Source organism: Bicyclus anynana, chromosome 22 (assembly GCF_947172395.1).
Source record: "Bicyclus anynana chromosome 22, ilBicAnyn1.1, whole genome shotgun sequence".
NCBI lineage: Eukaryota > Metazoa > Arthropoda > Insecta > Lepidoptera > Nymphalidae > Bicyclus > Bicyclus anynana.
This window is the reverse complement of record NC_069104.1, coordinates 9519495-9536823: the sequence shown is the minus strand read 5'-3', so window position 1 is coordinate 9536823 and position 17329 is coordinate 9519495. Positions and strand designations below refer to the sequence as shown.

At 35.2% G+C, this 17329-nt stretch overlaps 2 protein-coding genes across 5 annotated transcripts in view; one reads left to right on the top strand and one right to left on the bottom strand.

Annotated features, from left to right (window-relative positions):
- Positions 1-17329, bottom strand: part of LOC112054313 (tight junction protein ZO-3) — a 168978-nt gene that overhangs the window by 87084 nt on the left and 64565 nt on the right. The window lies entirely within an intron of this gene.
- LOC128199339 (uncharacterized) lies at positions 1939-9316 on the top strand. The gene is made up of 8 exons (XM_052888437.1): positions 1939-2893; positions 3016-3220; positions 3971-4060; positions 4152-4238; positions 5291-5998; positions 6809-7049; positions 7149-7337; positions 7806-9316. The coding sequence occupies exons 1-8, from the start codon at positions 2784-2786 to the stop codon at positions 8861-8863; spliced, it is 2688 nt and encodes an 895-aa protein (XP_052744397.1). The 5' UTR covers positions 1939-2783; the 3' UTR covers positions 8864-9316.

Below are 17329 nucleotides of genomic sequence, written 5' to 3'. Positions count from 1 at the left end.
CACGTTTAATAACGCAGTTATGTGTGCTGCGGATAAGCTTTGGTTAGGTGATGCCATGTTTAATTACGCAGTTGTGTGCTGCGGATAAGCATTGGTTAGGTGAAGCCACGTTTAATTACGCAGTTATGTGTGCTGCAGATGAGCTATTTTTAGGTGACGCCACGTTTGTGCAATAAAGGTGACAAAAACTGTGGTCATGTGTACCATAATTATTAATGCAGTGTTGTGTTTTGTGGTTATGTGAACCATGATTAGTTATTTTATTATACATTAAATGCGTGCAGTATCAAATCGGTACACTAATGAATCTGACAGGACTTTTAAGTATTGGTTACAATGAAATTATGTATCTGTATAATTAGTAAATTTTAAATCAAAAAAAAAAGAAAAGAAAAGACTTTACTGCGATTAGTTACGCTGATTCGTTTAGATAACTTGAATACAAACATATATGTATAACAACAAGTAACTGTCAATTATAGATACTTCATTGTCTCCGCGCCACACATTAAAAATTGTGCGGTCTATTAACATTGGTTTTTGTTTTTTGTTTTTATCGAGAACATTGAAGGCACCGGTCATGCGATAGTACGGCGCAGGACCAAACGCAAAGTAAAGCGTGCTTGCAAAGCGCGTAAAGAATTCCCGCAGGCGTAATGGGAAATCATCATCGATGAGGTGGAGCCTAGCCAGTCAGGGATCCCATTCAAGGTATCCGGGCCTGTAGAGTCACCGAGCTCATCGGCAATGCAGCCGGAGCAGCGCCCAACATCGGCATCCCACTTTACGACAGACGAGGTACTCAAATTTATTATGACCATGCAGAACAGCTCCAATAAGAACAGAATTTTACAGAACAAACACGTTAATGTAATTCGAGATTTCGACCTATGTAGTAGATTGCAAAGTGTAGGTAGATGGATAAAAAAAGGCCAACAAATGTTCTTATATTTATGATTGGAACCAAAAGCAAACCGTACATTTTGCACTCCAAAAGCTGGTAGGTCTTGCAAAAAAATGGTTTGAAGCTTTGCCTTCTGTCAATTATAGTTGGGATGAATGGCAAGAAAAGCTTCGCAAAGCTTTTCCAGTTTTTACAAAATTACGGTCGGCTTTTAGAGGAAATGAAATAAAAGATATTAAAAATAATTTCATTTTCAAGGACAATAAATTGTTTCAAAAGGTAAATGAATTTTGGTTATGTCTTGTGGTTCCATGTGATGCCCAGTTTCAAATATATAAGATTAACCATGATGACATAGGACATTTAGGAGAGACAAATACCATTGAAAAATTCAAAATTTGTATTGATTTCCTAAATTACGCAAATAAAAATTTATTTTATTCAGTGTTTGAGGTAGGTGTTTTAATTAAGATAACTAGAAATAACTACTATAACAAGGGCAATAGCAAAAAAAAAATAAGTTCATAGGTCCTTATAGAATTGATCAAGTCGTGGGTAACAATAAATATAAAATTAGCAATATTCTATAATAAAATAGAAGCTAACCGTTTCAGGCTATTGTTGCAGTAGATGTGATAAGGTTATGTTGGCATTTCAGAATCTTGAATAAACAATACTAGATGATAGCACACTAGCTTTATTGCAACATTAATCTCAAACGGTTATTAATTAGTTAAAACTAAAATTTTACCGATTACCAAAATGTCATTATTTTTTTTTCAAGTCAAAGTATTATTTATTTATTTTATTGAGTGTATAATAATAATATAATATCGTAGGATTTTTTTGCAAGATTATTACCTGTAGATAATATGTTCTGTGATTTACTCTTCTGTTACGTAATTAATTGTTTAAGGCAGGAATTATTTTATAACAAATTTAAGTAGATAAGTAGGATTTAAATGTAAAAAAAAAATGTATTCTATTTTATCTTACGAATGTCATGATTTATCAAGGTTTTAGTTATCTTATAATAGGTATAGATAACATATTCATTGTGCTTTGCGCTGCTGTACCGTTATTAGTTAAGTAAAATTACATAAGTAGAATTTCAAGTAGTAGCAATTAGCTTAAAATATATTCTATGATTCGCAATTTCTTAGTTATTACATTTCACAGATTAATAATATAGTTTCTACCTATTTTGTGCACCGGGAGGTTGCACAAAGGCGGATGGCCGAATGTCATGATTTTTATAAAAAAGTAGTCTTTGCTCTCTATATTTTTATTCTGTGGATAAAATCTGTAGTCTGTGAAATGAAAATGACAGGTCCGATGTGATTGGATGTTACAAAAGGCGCCATTTATTGTAAGACCAATAGGAACGTTTGGCGGCAAAACGAGAGATTGGAGGGGTTGGTGGCGTGAGCAGTGTAAGAAGGGAGAAAAAAGATGGATCATTCGGGGCAGGGGGAGGCAACTTTGTATGGAGTCACTGCAGACTTTTCATGGAAACATTTAAAATGAGACAAAGAGATTCTTTGTCTCATTCTTACTGTGACTACAGGCTTCAAAGGGCTAGAACCCAGAGCCGTAAATCCAGTTTTAAAAAAGTTTTTTTGTACTTTATACTTTATCACTGTACGTGGTATTTTTTTTTTACTGGTCACTGGTTTAAAAATAAGAAAGTTTTCTTCCCGAAGTTTTCATATTTTTAGTGGTTTTTCATGTGATTTAGTGATAAAGTGTTTCTATTTTTCTCTCCCTGTTAGCTTGAGGATACTCGCAGCAGTGTGATTGAGACTAATAGCAAATTGAAGACAGTGACTTTTGTTATTTTGAGTTTGTGACTCTTTTCTAGTTTGTTAGATATTTTAACATGTCTGACAAATATAGAAAGTGTGTTAAGTGCGGTGCATCAGCTTTTAAGGACCCAACGCTTACTTTCCATTCTTTTCCAAGAGCCGGAAAGGCATCTAGTTGTTCAAGGTAAATATGATCATGTCTCTCATTTTCGTCTCCCTTTTTTCCCTTAAAAAAATCAAAATATGTGAGCAAAGCTCAAATCTGTGATGAATTTTGGTTTATTTTAAAATATTGTGATTTTTCAGGCTTCGAATTTGGGCAGAATATTGTTTTGCAAATGTAACTGAGAAAGAGTTGAAAGGCTTGCACGGAAGCCACAAGTTATTGTGTAGTAAGCATTTTCATCGCAGTGCATATACAGATGATACAATGAAAAAGTTAAACCGTAATGCTGTACCAAATGTGTCAAGTTCACCAGTCGAAACATCCCAGCAACATTTCGTTTCAGAGGTATGAAATTTATTACTAGAAATTTATACTATCTTTATATTAAACAAAGCCATTACCTGTATGCCTCTTTTTTGGAATTAAATTTAAAAAGCTACTACAGAGCAAAGTTTTGGTATATAATTTTCAAGATTTTGTATAAATTGGTAGAAGTATGGCAATAATTGTTGGAAGAGTCAGTTCTGTTCTGTTTAAAATAAAACAATAACGTGCATGGTAGGTGCAAACTCTTCTATGATTCTACACCAAGTCTGTGATGGCATATATGAGTAGGTATCTTATAGCATCTGCAGATTTTGTACCTCAGAGCCATGTTAAGCCATCAGTACTGGTTATTATCATTAACATCTGATAGTCATTAATGGATTTAACATTATCACCTTATGCCTGTCAACTAGCATCAGAGCAGCATGGTGGGCTTAAGCTCCAAATCAACTCTCCTATAAGGAGGAAAGCTGGGCGTTGTAGTGGGATTTTAAAATAGGCTGATGATGATGAACATGTACATATTGTATTCCCATGGGTATGGAATCTATACAGGTGAAACAGCAGTGTTCTGCTAGTACGTTATTGTAAATAGAAAATAGGAAAAGGGGAATGCCTATCCCCTGCCCAGGCTTATCCTAACCACCCAGCAATTTACTTAAGTATATTAGCAGCTGATAATTTATTAATTACATTGGAATAGAGTAAAGAATAAAGCAATCATAGCTTGTCCCCGTTGTTGATTTTGAATGTTTTTCCTTATTTCAGGAATTGTCAGTGCCTCTACAACCCACTATACCAAATGTACCCATCTTGTCTCAGCCACCAGATACACCACATAAATATTTAAGTCAAGTGGTATGTAATAATATATAAATATGTTGAAATATTTCATGTAATTTTAAAAATAGTATGATTTTATGCTATAATAAAAATTGCCTTATTTCAGAATCCTTCTGTGCCTTCACAGTTATCTGTACTGGATGAGCCTATATTGGTTCTGCCAGATCCATCACCGCAAACTATAATTCTAAAGGTATGTAATGTAAGATGCAAAATATTATTTTCAAATATTAACTTAAGATAGTAATTTCACTGAACTAAATGTTTTAAATAATAATTATGACCTATGTGGCAAAAAAGTCAGAGCTGTGGTCTTATAAATGGAATGTCCTGGGTTTGATTCCTGCTAAGGAAATTCAAAACATTTATAACAAGTGGACGCCTGTGACTTTGTCCATGAAATGCAGTTTTTCACAAATACTGTGTGAATCATAGATTGTTTTGGGATAAAAAGTAGCCTTTATAACTTGCTTTCAGTTGTGTGCATTTTAAGTAATTAAATATAATATTAAATTTAAGTAATTAAATATATATGTTACATGGCCTTTGTGGCGCAGTGGTATGCACGGTGGATTTACAAAATGGAGGTCCTGGGTTCGATCCCCGGCAGGGCCGATTGAGATTTTCTTAATAGATCCACCTTACCGACAAAGACGTACCACCAAGCGATTTAGCATTCCGGTACAATGTCATGTAGAAACTGAAAATTAAGGGGTGTGGATTTTCATCCTCCTTCTAACAAGTTAGCCTGCTTCTATCTTAGACTGCACCATCACTTACCATCAGGTGAGATTGTAGTCAAGGGCTAACTTTTAAAGAATAAAAAAAAAATATATCATGTGTCTCAAACAAGGACATGAGACAGTGCGTGCATGAAGTTTGCCAATCCACATTGGACCAGTGTGGTGGACTGGAATTGGCCTATCCCCTCTCATTCTGAGAGGAGTCTCGAGCTCAGCAGTGAGCCAAACATGGGTTGATAACGACAACATTCAGATACATAGTAACCCAGTTGGTCTGGTGAGAGGCTTTATCTAGTTATTATCCTACTGACAGAATACAATCAATTTAGCAATCTGGTATTATACGGAGTTTTAACTGCCAGGTTAGGTGCTCCCATCTTAGACTGCTATCAAATACCCTCAAGTGATATTACAGTCAGGGGCTAATTTGTATCATTAATAGCATCTTTCTCTATAATTTATATTGATTACTAATAATGCACATTGCACTTTATTATTCCAGAGCCCTTCTGTGTCAAAATCTATACACCCAGAAAACCAACTTGGCAAGCAACAACTTAAAAAATGCAAAAAATATCTGAATAAAATATATAGGCTGAAAATGGCCTTGAAAAAAAAGAAAAATGTTAAAGGAAATAGAAAATGCTTTTTAGAAGCTCTGACAAAAACTGAATACTTAGAAAAATTTAATCAATACTTAAATCCAGCTTTTGGTGTGCTTCTACAGAGTCAAATGACAAATTCACGTAGGAAACTACAGGGCCGACGTTGGACTTTAAATGAAAAAATTTTAGCATTAGCTATTTATAAAAAATCTAGTGCCTGTTACAAATTGCTGCGAAGAATGATGTGCTTGCCAAACCCAGGTACATTAAAATGCCTTTTAAACAGAGTATATTTACCATGTGGAGTGAATAAAAAAGTTATGGCAAGTTTAAAAGAAATTTCACAAGGTGAAGAAAAAAAAGATAACTTATGGGTTTTATTATTTGATGAGATGTCAATACGAAAAAATTTGATTTATAACCCAAAAACGGATGCCATTGAGGGGTACCAAGACCATGGCTCTCAAGGTAGAAACCAGCAAATGGCTTCACATGCCTTAGTTTTCATGTTAGTGGGACTGAGAAAAAGGTGGAAGCAACCCATAGCCCACTTCTTCTCAGGAGACTCAGTGACGGCAGATAGACTTCAAGCCATTATTAAAGAGGTATTAACTTAAGCCATACTCAATGTTCACTGTTACCAATAAACAAATTAAAAGTGTGGGTATAAATCGCTAGTCATTACACACATAATAATAATTATACTTAACTTGTTCCAAAGTTAGTGAAAATAGATTAATAAGCTTAGAACAATTAGACATATTTAGTTATGAAATTATCAAATGACATGCATTCTCTACCTTTATTTCTAATACACTACATACTTAAGCCATACTCTATGTATAAGTAGGTAGATTATATATTTCTGTAATATAATATAATAATAGAGTAGTTGACTCATATCAATTTCAATTACTATATTAATTTTGTGTAGTACATGGAATAAAAGTCCGAAATATACTGATACTGAATAATAAAATTTAAGAATTTCTTGTAAAGCTTAATTCACATCACATTTTTTTTCAAATTTTCCTAATGGTAAAAATGCTGTAGTACAATTTGTAACGTGACAATTTTACTTGATATTGATCCTAATCTTATTATTGTTAACTAATATTTTTGTCAAATGTTCCGATTGGTATAGGATTTGTTAAAGTGACATCATGAAACATAAACCATCATGGCCAACAGTGTTTTGGCTCGTATTGTCAAAACAATATTTACAAATAAAGATTTTCAGGTACTTAATCACATCTTGAGAAAAAAATTTAATCTAGCAGAACAATAATGGACAATTTGAGACTGTTTTAAAAAAAGTGTCAACTAGCCTATTGCTCAATGTGTACTAAGACAACAATTTTTCTGTCTGATTTTTATAAATTGTGTATACTTGTTTTAAAGTTAATTTTTTTTAGGTATTGGCTGAGTGTTTCTCACATAACTTGGTTGTGGTTGCAACTGTTTGTGACATGGATGGAGTAAATATGAGGGCGTTAAATGCGTTAGGATCCACAGTTGATAGACCTTTTTTCATATATAATGAAAATGAAATTGTAACCATAATGGATCCTCCGCACCTATTAAAATGTTTTAGAAATAATTTTCTTAAACACAACATAAAGTGTCCAGATAATTTTGCAACCAATGCAGTATCAGGTACTGATATTTTTTTAGAATTAATAATTGACTTTATACTGGAAAAGATTGAAGTATTTGCAAGTCTGGCTAATTTATTTCTTTATTTACACTTTACAGGAATAGCAAAATGGGAGCACATTAAAGAGTTTTTTAAAAATGACAATAATAATCCGAATTTTGTTTTTGCACCTGCACTCACAGACCAACATATACATCCAAATGGGAAACAAAAAATGAAAGTAAAATTAGCAGCGCAAGTGTTAAGCCACTCAGTTGCAGCTGGGATTTTTGCAAAAGTAGCCAGAAGTAAGTCATCCTCATCAGCCTATTTTAACCCACTACAGGGGCAGGCCTCCCTCCTATAGAGAGGGACCCACCATGCTGCTCCAATGTGGGAGTATGCAGGATAAGAGTGATGTTGTTAATTTAACGGCCACTATCAGATGTTATTGATATTGCTCAAGACCAACAGGTATATCTGAGGTGCTCTCTGAAGTATGAGGCAGAGAGGTATAAACCACCAACTTTTCAACTAAATGATTAGGATTCTTAATGAATTTAGAAGATAGAATAGCTCAGTACTAGGTATGCCATTACCCAACCCAGGAGTCTAACCAAGGATGGACCTTGTGATTCAAAGGCAAATGGGTTTATCAATAACCATTGGATCAACGAGGGGAATAAAGTAATTTAAGTGTTTAAATTCAGTGATAGTAATTATAGTTCATACAAGATTATTCCATAAAATTAATTGCATATATTTTTTTTTTTCAGATGAAATTTCACCTGAAGCAGTTGTTACAGCCACCTTAATTAGTAAAATGGACAACATATTTGACTCACTGAATGCAGATACTCCAGATTTAAAAAGAGGAAAACGATATTTTACAAATATAACGAAAAAAAGTGAACATTTACAGTTGTTTCATGATATGAAAACACTGTTTCAAAATATTTGTTTCATTGGGGTTCGCTGCGCTCCTCCTTCTGTCAATGGTTGGATCCGTACCATTAGGGCTGTGGAAAGGCTTTGGCATAACTTGCAAAAACTCAACATTAATGCGTTAGCTACCCGACGACTAAATCAAGATCCTCTAGAAAATTTATTTGGTTGCATAAGAGGTCACTGCGGGTCTAACCCGAATCCAAATGTACCACAATTTATTGCAGGATTGAAAACAAGTATTGTCAATAATTTAAAATATAAAAGTAGCCTCAAAAATTGTGAAGAAGATGCAAACTCATTGATGACAAATATGACCACTTTCTTAAAAACAAACACATATACATTGTCCACAAATTCAAATACATTGTCAACATCTAATAATATTCCTGACGATAATACCATTATGCCAGACGCAGAGTCTGATGAAATGCAGGCATGCGCATATGTGTGTGGGTTTATTTTTAAAAAACTTAAAAACAATACTTGTAAGTTTTGTAAAAATATAATGATTACTAAAAATGTTGAACCCATACATATATTCACTACTTTTAAAGAATATAATGACAATAAAGAAAGTTTAAATTATATGAATATTGCATTTGTTGAATGTGTAGAAACATCTGCCATAATTATTAACGAATATTTAGTAAATCATTCACATACTTCAGAATTAAAAAAGAATATCAAAATAAAATTAAATGAGGTAATTACATTTAATTGGTTAGATGGATGTCTGAAGCATAAAATAGAGAATATTGATGACATTATTAATTGTGTGTCAGCAATATGCATCAAAAGATTCTGCACATTAAAAAATAGAATGTTTTCTGCAGAAGCATCCAAAAATGCGCTGCATCGGAAAATTAAAATTCTTAAACATGACTGATAAAATCAATTATTAACCTTCTTATCATGTGAGATTCGTGCTTAGTAGTGAGCCGAATATGAGTTGTCAATGTTAATGATGCAAAGATAATAATTAAGATTAACTATAATCTATATAGGTAACTCATTAATAGACCTATGGTGAATTTCTAGAGGATCTAGAATAAATTAACTTTTCACAACCCTCATGATGCATCCACTAATGATTAAATATCTTGAAAGAAGGGACAAGAGACCTTCCATTGGTACAGGGGGCAAGCAAATTCATGGTAGGCCAAAGGCTAATTGGAAGTGGCCCTTAAAAGCGTAGATGTAGGCTGCCAATCTGTCCTGGATTATGCTAAAGAATACAGCCTTTGGCTTAATTTAACCTGTTACTGTGATTTTTTTTATACATGCTGTGATTGCTGTGCTGATCATTATGACTATGTAATAAAACACTTAAAAAAAATAATTTTGTTTGCCTTTTGTCATTCATCTAATATCTTCAGAAAAATATAAGTTAAATGATTTAACTTTGTTAAAATCTTGCATGTTTAGTAACAATAATGCTGTATAATACAGGTTTATTTTGATGCAGCTTTGTTACTGGGCTGCTTTTCAATTGCAATATGATTTTGACTGAGAAATAAACTCTGTTAAAATTATTTTGCGATTGAAAAGCAGCCGTATGAGAAAAAAATTTCAAATTTTGTGGTTCGTAATTTCGCGCCAAAACTTAGTTAGATAATTCGTAATTTCGCGCCAAAATCTTAGATAGTTCGTAATTTCGCGCCAAAAGTATAGTTTAATGGAACCACTACTAGTTAGCGTGACAGCGCACAGTCTGCACCTATTTTATACGTAGTTGTGCTTCTTCTCCGTGAGTATTTGTATTCTATGATTCGGGGAGTGTGGTGTTGAGAGGTGGTTTTGGTGAAACAGTGGAACAGTATAGATATTATTATTTAATTTGTAAATTTGTAATTGTAAAAGGTGGAATAAAGTGTTGTAAGAAACTAGCGGAGTATAATTTTCATCACACTATGTTGCTCGGTTCCCTACCTACAGCATATTAACAAGCTATAGACTATTACTTTGCAACGATATTGAAACCATAAACAAAGCATTAGAAACCACTTCAAATGAACCTAAACGGCAAAGCGTTTTGTATTCTCAACTCATTCGAGTGCTAACTCCGTCAGGCATGTTTTGAATAAGTGACACCACGAGCATCTAAAGTGGATGAGTTTGTTCATTTCTATTACTATTAGTAAATGGTAACTGTCTGTTCATTCGAGCATTTGTTTTGAAACGCAAATACTAACGTAGTTTCAACAAAACGAATAGTTTATATTGATTTAATAACAATAGTTTTGATCTATAAGATCCGTAATCTATACTAATATTATAAAGCTAAAGAGTTTGTTTGTTTGTTTGTTTGATTGATTGAACGCGCTAATCTCAGGAACTACTGGTCCGATTTGAAAAATTCTTTCAGTGTTAGATAGCCCGTTTATCGAGGAAGGCTATAGGCTATTTTATCCCCGTTTTCCTACGGGAAAGGGAACCACGCGGGTGAAACCGCGCGACGTCAGCTAGTTAGTAATATACAACCCTCATCTGTTATTTATTAGTGATAAGAAACAAATGATAGATAATATTCACAGTGACACATTGCAAATAGGTTGCCTAGTGAAATTGCAGCTGGGTAGTATTGTATTAAATATTTTTTTTTTATTTATTTGATCTAGTTCCTTCTTTGTTTACAACGCCAGGCCTCCCTCCTCAGATGAGAGGGTAAATAGAGCTTAGACCTATCACGCTCCAATGCGAGTTTTTTTTTATAAAATTATATTTGCCATATGTCTTTTATATAGTTTTATTTACTAGTTGCAGGGTAATGGGAATTTTGGTGTATATGACCAAAATTCCCATTACCCTCCAACTAGGCGGGAAAGACTGTATTAGAAGTGGGTACGACAATAGACCAACGGGAGGGGATCGAACCACCACCCCTCGGTGATGAGTCCGACCGCTCTTACCGTTGAGCTATTGAGGCTCTAGTTGGCGAGCTTAGGGTACACCAAAGAGGTCGTCTACTATCGTTCGTCGTAAGGTCATCATCAAGCAACTTCATTTATTATGGTAGGAATATCGGATCATCAAACGGATAAAATCATCCGTACGATGCGGATCAGTGGACGCACTTGTATGACTTTCTATACAAACAATACTAAAATCCGTTTGATACGATGCGTCCGATACGTACGAGTACGATGCTGATCTGTGGATGCCTATGTTTATGGGTTGATTACAAACTTTGTGGTGAGGGGAGCATTTTTTTTAGTATAGCTGGAAGTTGGAACGCTATAACAAAAGAATCCTTTTGAACCACCGTAATACATACGTAATAGAGTGTAGTTTATGTTATTTAGAATGAAGAGACGTAGGGCCTACCAGGTGTAAAGCGAGGAGATGAATCAGCGAACATTGACTCCAGACGTAGACGGTTTGGCAATCGATACGCCATTCAGAATGTCGTTAGGCGTTTGATAAATGAGATCACATTTTGGCTAAGGCGTTGCGAGCATTACATTTACACACAGATAGACGGATAGTTTGTATACGTGCGTGTACGCGGCTACAAAACTTCGCCGATTTAGAAAAAAAATAAAATCAAAAATCACTTATTTCAAGTAGGCTCAGTATACAAGCACTTTTGACACGTCAGTTGACTATTTGTAAAGATTCTACCACCGAGTCGGAAGGCAGGTTCTGCTGAGAAGATACCGGCAAGAAACTCAACAGTTGCTCTTTTGAAATGAAAAAGTCATACAGTATTATAATTTACAATTGGTAACAATTACAATTTCTTATAGTTTTACTTCCTGTGTGAAGGTGGAAGCTGATCCAATTGAATAGCACATGTATACGCGGCTACAGAAGTACACTGTTTAAATTGGCACCAATCAAAACACGCACGTCAGTATGCGGCTATAGTAGTTTTAGCAGACTCAGAAGTGATTACAAAAATAAGGAACGAATGTCGGCGTAGGATATTATTCACTACATTTGTCAGGACAGCTTGATTAACAAATCAAACTGTAACCAAAATGAGACCCTAGAATGGCAGAGAATTAGTGAAGTCACGCACTTGTGAACGTTGTGTGTAGTGTTAAAGGATCCATTGACTGTTAACAAACACTCCCCTTTTCCACTCAAGTCACTCTCCCCGCCTATTCCAAGTAACCCATAAAGAATTACACAACAAGAGATGTGGACGGCTCGAACGCCACGAGCACACAGAAGCCGTCCGTACCACAAGTCGTTGCAACGCGGCGATAACAGTAGGTATAATATTCCGATTGACTGGTGGATAGCAAATGTATACGAAGCTACAAAGTTCAACATTTCGGTTGATGGCAGGCTTCCACAATTATCCGCCTCGTACCTGACGCATCGCATCAAACGGATCGTAGTATTCTTTGTATAGATAGTCATACAAGCTTGTACATAATTCTGTGATACAAGCGCATATGATCTGCATCCGGATCGCATGAATCTACAGTAAAATATTATAAAGCTGAAGAGTTTGTTTGTTTGTTTGATTGAACGCGCTAATCTCAGGAACTACTGGTCCGATTTGAAAAATTCTTTCAGTGTTAGATAGCCTATTTATCGAGGAAGGCTATCTAACACTGAAAGAATAATAATTATCTCCGTATTCCTACTGGAACGGGAACCACGCTGCAAAACCGCGCGGCGTCAGCTCGTGTACAGTAAAATTCAAAGTGATGTGGCTGTGTATGTATCTACGATTATAAGTAATTAAATATTTACGTATAGATTAAGAACAATCAATGTAGGAGTCGTGAGTGTAGCAAATATACATAACAATGTAATCTTTAATAGTCTGTCAATACACAGAGCAACAGACCGTGAGAACTTCGTAACATATTTACTGCCAAGAGTAAATAGACCAGTGTTAAGTGAGTTCAAAGCTACTTCAAATTAAACATTATTTATAAGAATACAGTAATTTACAAAAATAAAACAATGCAACCTTAAATATATTACATTATTTAAGACTTATTATATAAACACATTTTTTAGGCTGGCACGCCTTTTAAAAATATTTAAACGATGTATACAAACTAGATAATTATATAAATAATGAATAAGAATAGCTATTTATTCTACCACAAGCACAGAATTCATAATAGTACAGGTACACAAGTAAAATATCTAATAAAGTTCACATAAATGACATGAATTTATACTTCGTGAAACAAATAATCACTTATTGCGGGTAGGTCGCCGTTGGATCGGGCGGACAGAACGTCGCTTCGCCGTCGTCACCTATCGGTAAAGACATAGTGATGGGGAAACTTGTATCGACCATATTTATCGAGTCGTAATTTTTCGTGAGATTTACCTATCGATGAAATTAGTTTATTACGGCTAGTAGGATTTTTGATGACGTAAAACTTATGAGTCAGTTTTAGTACAAAGTCTTTGATCGATGGGAATTTAATTTGATAATGTAATTTTTTTAAGTTTGTTTTAAATGGAGTATTATAGGCAATTTTCAGGGCTTTGTTTTGGATTACTTGTAGATTTTTGTAATTAGTATTACAAGTACTACTCCAAATGGGAGCTGCATAAGTAATGCATGGACGTACGAGCGACGAATAAATTTTTATTTTAGTTGCCGGACTAAGGTTGCTTTTGCGATTTAGGATGGGGCTAAGCGCATTAAGTGCTTTAACTCCCTTTAGCTTAAAGGATTTAGTGTTTTCAGTCCAGTTAATTTTATGGTCCAGATGTAAGCCAAGGTACAAGGTACAAGTACAAGGTACTAAATTAAACATTGCCAGATATGTTAACTTTGCTACCAGGTTAAAAATAACTCGGTACGTTGAAATCTGCACCTTGTATAATCATGATCGTGCGTTTAAAGTTTTGGGTTCTTGTTGAAATCAATCTGCTTAAGTATAATACACTATTTTAGCAGACTCGGAAGTGATTAAAAAATGAGAAAAACAACCAACAAAACAAAGATTATGATTCACAACATTTGTCAGGACAACTTAATTAACAAATCAAAGTGTAACCAAAATAAGACCCTAGAATGGCAGAGAATGACCTTGAGTGAAGTCACGCACTTGTGAACGTTGTGTGTAGGGTTAAATGCGCCTTTGACTGTTAACAAACACTCCCCTTTTCCACTCAAGTCACTCTCTTCGCCTACCCCAAGTAAACCATAAAGAATTACACAACAAGAGATGTGGACGGCTCGAACGCCATGAGCACGCTGAAGCCGTTCGTACCGCAAGTCGTTGCAACGCGGCAATAACAACTAGCAGATCGCGGTTTCACCCATCTAGTCCCCAATCCCTTGAGTATGTTACTCCCTGATAGCGGGCGGGGCACATAGTTGGAAGAGGCGATGGACGTTGTGATGTATGTTTGGATGTTTGTTACTCTTCAACGCCGCCACTACTGAAGCGATTTGGCTAAAATTTGGATTGGAAATGGATTTTACTCTGGATTAACACATGGCTACTTTTTATCACGAAAAAATCCATGTTTTCCCGAGATTTGCGAAAACTGATGATTTTAATGATATGAATGTTTGTTACTCTTTTACGCCTCGACTACTAAACCGAATTAGCTGAAATTTGGTATTGAGATATATTATATCATGGACATAGGCTACTTTTTATCCCGGAAAAATCCATGGTTCCCGAGGGATTTGTGAAATTCCACGCGGACGAAGTCGCAGGCGTCCGCTATCTATACTTATAATAAATCTGTAGAGAGGTCAATTCTGTACATGAAATATATTTCCAAAATAACTATCAAGGGGTGATTAGTGATCGATACTGATGCCAAAAATGCAATCAGTAAAATTTTTGTCTGTCTGTCTGTCTGTCTGTCTGTCTGTATGTTCTTTATAGAAACAAAAACTACTGGACGGATTTTAACGAAACTTGGTACAATTATTCTACATACTCCTGGGCAGGTTATAGTATACTTTTCATTATGCTACGATCAATAGGAGCAGAGCAGTGAAGAGAAATGTTGAGAAAACGGGAGAAGTTACTCAATTTTTTAAGCTTCCTTCGCGTGTACAGCCTTAATGGTTAAAGCTACATAGAAATCATGTATGACGGAAATGTTCTCCTTAAAATTATCTATAAAAACGCAACAGCATATATATGTCTATCTATTATGGTTGACTCACAATAACACGTGTAACTCCCGATAGCTTAGCAGTTCGGAGCTTTCTAATTATATTTGTCTACTTTTATGTTTATAACACTCATCACTCAAGGAAAGTTAACATAAAAAAAGAACCATAAAAATAGAAAATAAAAAAAGAATCATAAAAATCGGTAAAGAAACACCAAAGTTATACAAGAAATACGCTGAGCCATCGCGCGTGAATACTAATTCATGCTAAATGGATTATTTTTGTGTAACGGTTGCCGCGCTCGACGCGACTCGCGGTGGGAGGAATAAATAAGGAAGTGCAGCTTTAATGAGTAGGGTAGGGGTAGGGTAATGGTAGTGTAGGGGTAGGGTTGGGATAGGGTAGGGTAGGGGTAGGGTAGAGGTAGGTTAGGGTAGGGTAGGATAGGGGTAGTTGAAAGTTTACAACGACTTTCACGCGGACGAAGTCGCGGGCGTCCGCTAGTTTTGAATAAATTGGAATTCTACAGAACCAAAGAATATTTAAACCACTGTTTATTCTATGTTGTGTACTGAAAGTCAAACTATTAACACCAAAGTCATTATCGGAGAACGATTTAGTCCACGAAGCGAAACAGTTCAGCTTTATAGCTATTGATTCGTCCCAACCAAAACTTTACTCGTTTTCCTTACTTAGCACGATTAATGTACCAACAATTTACAACTTACTATATCACCATTTGGTGTAGTATTTTCAGAGCAAGGGGCCGAAGCTTCAGTACAAAGACTTTTGGACATAGGAGATTGTGCATGTGTTGGTTGCGTAAATAAATTAGTCTCAGACTAAATAGGACTAGTATCGCACCCAAATTCAAGAACAAAATTTTTTGCCATTTTCTAAGGAAAACGAGCTTAGATTTCATACATATCTTATACTAAACTAGCCGTTTTTGTTCGTTTTTTACACCATTTAACTATACAAAAAGGTATTTTTACGGAGGTTTTTAACCGACGGACACGATTGTAAACTATGAAACATCGATTCTATACAGACAGTGTTCATAATCGCAAAGTATATGATCGTTGATCATATACTTTGACAGAAAAATAATGTCTTGCGAGGCAGGTCTTTATCTAATCAATCTGAGAAGTTAGTAGATATAGAAATTAGACAGTAAGCGTACATCAATTTCAACCAAGTTCTACATAGTCATTTGGTCTAGTAGTGTAACCAATGTATGTTAAAATAACCATGAGTTCGATCCCGGGCAACAATATTTTTATTTTTGTTTTTTTGCCAGAAAAGTAGAAGGTGCGCAACGGAGGAGCAACAGACCGCGGCGTGCGCGCTAGGTCGCACCTGCACGCATGTGCACTCTGTTGGCGGCAGCGCACGGTGAAATGTGCGCAGAATAGGTTGCGCAAGAAAACGTAACGCTGTCGTTCGTTCGTCAAATTTTACTGCCCATATTTTTTTCATACCGGGGGCTATGTATGAAAAATCAATTCATAAGATGTAAACTCCAATAAACTCGAAAAATTAAAAGCAAAAATCTCCATTTAAAATTGTCGCTGTTTTAGTTCTAAAATATTCCGTTTGCGGAAATAGTAGCGCTGCTATGTCCAACGTTTTTGTTTCAAGGATTTATAATGAATGATATACAAGGTCACATACTCATATTTTAAGACTGTATGCGTAGACCAAATATAGAAAATCATTTCTTTAACGTGAACAAATCCACCCCTTAATTGGGCATCTAGATAACGGGGACGCAATAATTAAAATAGATTGATTTATGATCGCATGCGGGCCGACTAATGCCCGACTGTCATGATATGCTTATAAAATTTGGTTCGTAGAGATTTGACGGGACTCAGCTCTCATTCGCACCAGAGTTTTTTTAACGGACCTTAAAAAAGCGTTCAAATATAATAAGAAGTTAATATAAGGTCTATTTCCAACGCTCAAAATTGAAAATGCAACACTGCTCGAAAACGTTGTCGTGTAAATATATACTTGGGAATGCATTTGTTGTATTTGAACGCTTTTTTAACGTCCGTTAAAAAAGCTCTCGTGCGAATGGGGGCTTACTTCGATATACATTGAATACCACTCTGAAGAGATTCAGAATAGTATGGAGGGAAGAGAAGGTAAAAGTATATGGAGATGATAGTATAATGTATGGATAAGGATCTGCTTAAATAGTTTACTTAATATAAGCAAGTTTCTTTTTTTCTGTAACCAACAAGCTTAACAAACAAGTAAACGAACAAACAAACCAATGATATT